We start from the raw sequence: 3,350 nt of genomic DNA on the forward strand, positions 1-3,350 counted from the left end.
AAGTAGCGATAAGGCAGGGTACTAGGCAGGGATGCCCTCTTTCTCTCCTTCTTTCACTTTTTATCGAGCCACTAGCAATAAAAAAACATTCTAATATAATAATACAAGCTCCCCTAGTAGAAATTGCAAAAATCAAGTTGTTTGCCGGCGATTTGATCCTGTTCCTGAACCCAGAGAAATCAAACATCCAGAAAGCACTGGGAGAAATCCAGGCGTTTCCGGAAGTGGGGGGGTTATAGGGTTATTCAGTTTAAAACGTAGCTTCTCCTATTTATTGTTTCGATCCCTATCATGTTAGAGGAATTGTCATCAGGACACAACAAGTTATGCCTGAGAGAATGCCTGCTGGAAAAAAGATGAGGGAGGGGGAAAAAAGTAGAAAGGAAGGAATTACACAAGAGCTAAAAAAAGAATGTATGTTAAATCAGCACATTGTAATTAAGATTCAAAGGTCCAAGTAATTTGTGAATCAGCCAAAATATTTGGTGATTGTGCCTAGACGTGTACCAAGAATGGTTGTTCATTATAGTCACCACCATTAGCATCACTAAGCATATTAAACCTAGACATATTAATTTGGGAAAAATACTAGCAGGAGTGAGTGAAGAGGAGCAGCTTTTTTTTTACAGGGGGAGCAAGGTACATATCAGTGATTCGCACATTTAAATATTGACAAAGCAGGGTACATTATGATAGTTTAAAGAGCTTTTTCAAAGCTTTCTTTACATCCTTGTTCCGCAAGCTGTAAATCATTGGGTTCAACATCGGGGTCAGAATATTGTACAGAACAGTAAAAAGTTTATCCTGATCGAGAGAATAGCTGGATTTCGGCCTTATATACATGAAGACTATAGTGCCAAAGAAAATGGACACGACGGTCAGGTGAGCAGCACATGTAGAGAAGGCCTTTTTCCTCCCTTCCGCTGAACGAATTTTCAGGATTGCTATAATGATGCAGATATAGGATGTTAGAGTTAATAGAAACGTGCCCCATGCCACCAATCCTCCAAATATTAATATTTCTAAGACCGTGAAAGTGGAGTCAGAGCAGGACAGCTGCAGTAGTGGTGGGAGGTCACAAAAGAAGTGGTTCACCTTGTTAGAGGCACAGTATGACAAGCTTGCAATTAAGAGTGTGTGCCCAACAGGATACACAGCACCACTGATCCAGCTTGCAAAGGCCAGACGTCGACAGACCTCTGTGCTCATCACTTGTGTATAGCGCAGAGGGAAGCAGATAGCCACATAGCGATCAAAGCTCATGACAGTCAGGAGGAAACATTCTGCACTGCCCAGGAAGTGAAAGAAATAGAGCTGCACAAAGCATCCAACAACTGAAATACTTTTCTTCTTAGCTAGGAGATAAGAGAGCATTTTGGGCACAGTAACAGTTGTGAAGCCCAGATCTAACAGGGACAGGTTGCGGAGAAACAAGTACATTGGGGTTTTAAGTGCTGCATCATACAAGGTTAATGTCACCAGTAGAATATTTCCGATGATTGTGATTGTGTATATAGTGGAGAAACAAGCAAAGAGTCCAATTTGTACATTTAGATCATCTGAGAGTCCCACAAAGATAAACTCAGTCAACCTCGTAGTATTTTTTCTGTCCATGTCGTCTATGGCTCTATCTGTAGGAAGAAGCAGAAACATTTACATATGAGGGCTATAAAGGCCACTTTTCAATTCCAGTTATCAGTATTGTTAGAGTGTCAATTTTGCCTCTTGTTAAAGACTATTCCATTTCCCTCTTTTCAGCCTGTTATTACTGGCCTCATCCCCTACAGCCACCATCCTTTACCGCCCACCTGAGAATAAATAACCTTCACTGCTCCACAGGTTTGTGATCCTCAGCCTTTTGGTTCATGTGGCATCTCATTATCTCTAAAATGTATCTTTCGCCTTCATGCATGCCATCATTATCATGCTGCTGACAAAGAAAGCAATTCTCAATCCAACTGTCATTAGCAAAGAAAAGATATTGTTAACCATCGTACTGTATTATACATTACCTCCTCGTCAGCCCTCCCTGTCCCAGTCCAAACCACATGAGCATAGCTCCTCCCAACAGAAACTCCCAAGCAAAACTGTAACCCATCCCTTTCCACCAGGCCACTCCCACACTCTGTGGCATATGACACATGACTCCCCTATACACATCCTGTTTGTTTTTTTCTGCTGGATGCAGTTTCCGGGCCTGACTCTTCGTGGGGAGAGCCTGCCTCCTCTCGTCATTAAGTGTGCGACGGACTGCATTGAGCTGCCGTCGTTTAACCCTGCGAGCCTGCCTGAGTGCGTTTCTAAGAGCCTGCTATATTGGGACTCGGGTTTTAGGGGCAGGGCTGCCTCGTGTGTGGGGGACATCTTTGGATTTCATTTCCACCATGGAGTTTAAACAGTCACTTTCAGAATAGGCCGTGCAGGCCAAAATGGGACCTAATATGAAAACAAACACAACATAAATTAGATATAGAAATTAAGCCCTTCTGTTTACCTCCCACCATTCTAATGTTCCCATGTCAGGTGTTACCTAGCAAAGCAAACATATATGCGATTTTTACTTACCATCCGCATTCTATTGCCACAAAACAATTCTACAATAAGCACAAAACACAAGCGTTTATTCAGTTATATCTACGACATCCTAGCTCTATATTAGTTTGACTCATTGTTTTTATTAACAAATTAGCAGTTAGTTTTTCCCACGTGTTGTATCTAATTCATTTGCATTTTGTTGATTAGTTTACATTCTTCACACAATTAATATTATTATGGTTATGAGAGAATAACTTTACAAGGGGTACAAACAATGTTTTTGTTTCTCCCCTGTCCATCACTGTCAGGGTATTTCTGAGCAGCTCTTGCAAGATGAGGATCCCTCAGAATCTTTGTCCATGTTGGAGCAGCAGTTGCTCTTCCTGGCAGATGTGTCCTTTGATTCCCTTAGTGGGGTGCTGCTGCCGCAGGGGCTTCCATGACTGCTCGGCAACAGTTGTGTCTGAAAACTTGGAAGGCGGAGGCTGCTCAGAAGTCTGCCTTGATGAAGCTTCCCTTCATGGGCTCTAAACTGTTTGGGGAGCCATTGGAGGCATTAATTAAGAAGACAGCGAAGGACAAAAAGTTGTTGGATCACGTCCACTCCTCACAGAGAGGAACATTTGCAGGTTATAAGCGTGTGTTTGGGCAGGCAGTTCAATCCAAGATGGCTGTCCAGCCCTTTCATAGTCGGGGACGTTGCCAAGGTGTCCCTTCCATCCACAAATCAAGGCAAGGTGCCTTCTCTTCATCGGGGTTCTCTAAGTCTTGACTATGTGAGGAGTTTGTTTGGGGCTCCGGTTGGGGGTCACCTC

The 3,350-nt window shown here is 42.9% G+C and overlaps 1 protein-coding gene across 1 annotated transcript; it reads right to left on the reverse strand.

Annotated features, from left to right (window-relative positions):
- Positions 1–687: 687 nt before the first annotated feature.
- LOC144752624 (olfactory receptor 5V1-like) lies at positions 688–1,614 on the reverse strand. Its single transcript, XM_078640505.1, has one exon. The coding sequence runs from the start codon at positions 1,612–1,614 to the stop codon at positions 688–690; it is 927 nt and encodes a 308-aa protein (XP_078496631.1).
- Positions 1,615–3,350: the final 1,736 nt, after the last annotated feature.

This window comes from Lissotriton helveticus, chromosome 5_1, assembly GCF_964261635.1.
Source record: "Lissotriton helveticus chromosome 5_1, aLisHel1.1, whole genome shotgun sequence".
NCBI classification, from domain to species: domain Eukaryota; kingdom Metazoa; phylum Chordata; class Amphibia; order Caudata; family Salamandridae; genus Lissotriton; species Lissotriton helveticus.

Coding starts and splice junctions, on each gene's coding strand:
- LOC144752624 (XM_078640505.1), bottom strand. CDS start 1,614: ATGGACAGAAAAAATACTACGAGGTTGACTGAGTTTATCTTTGTGGGA.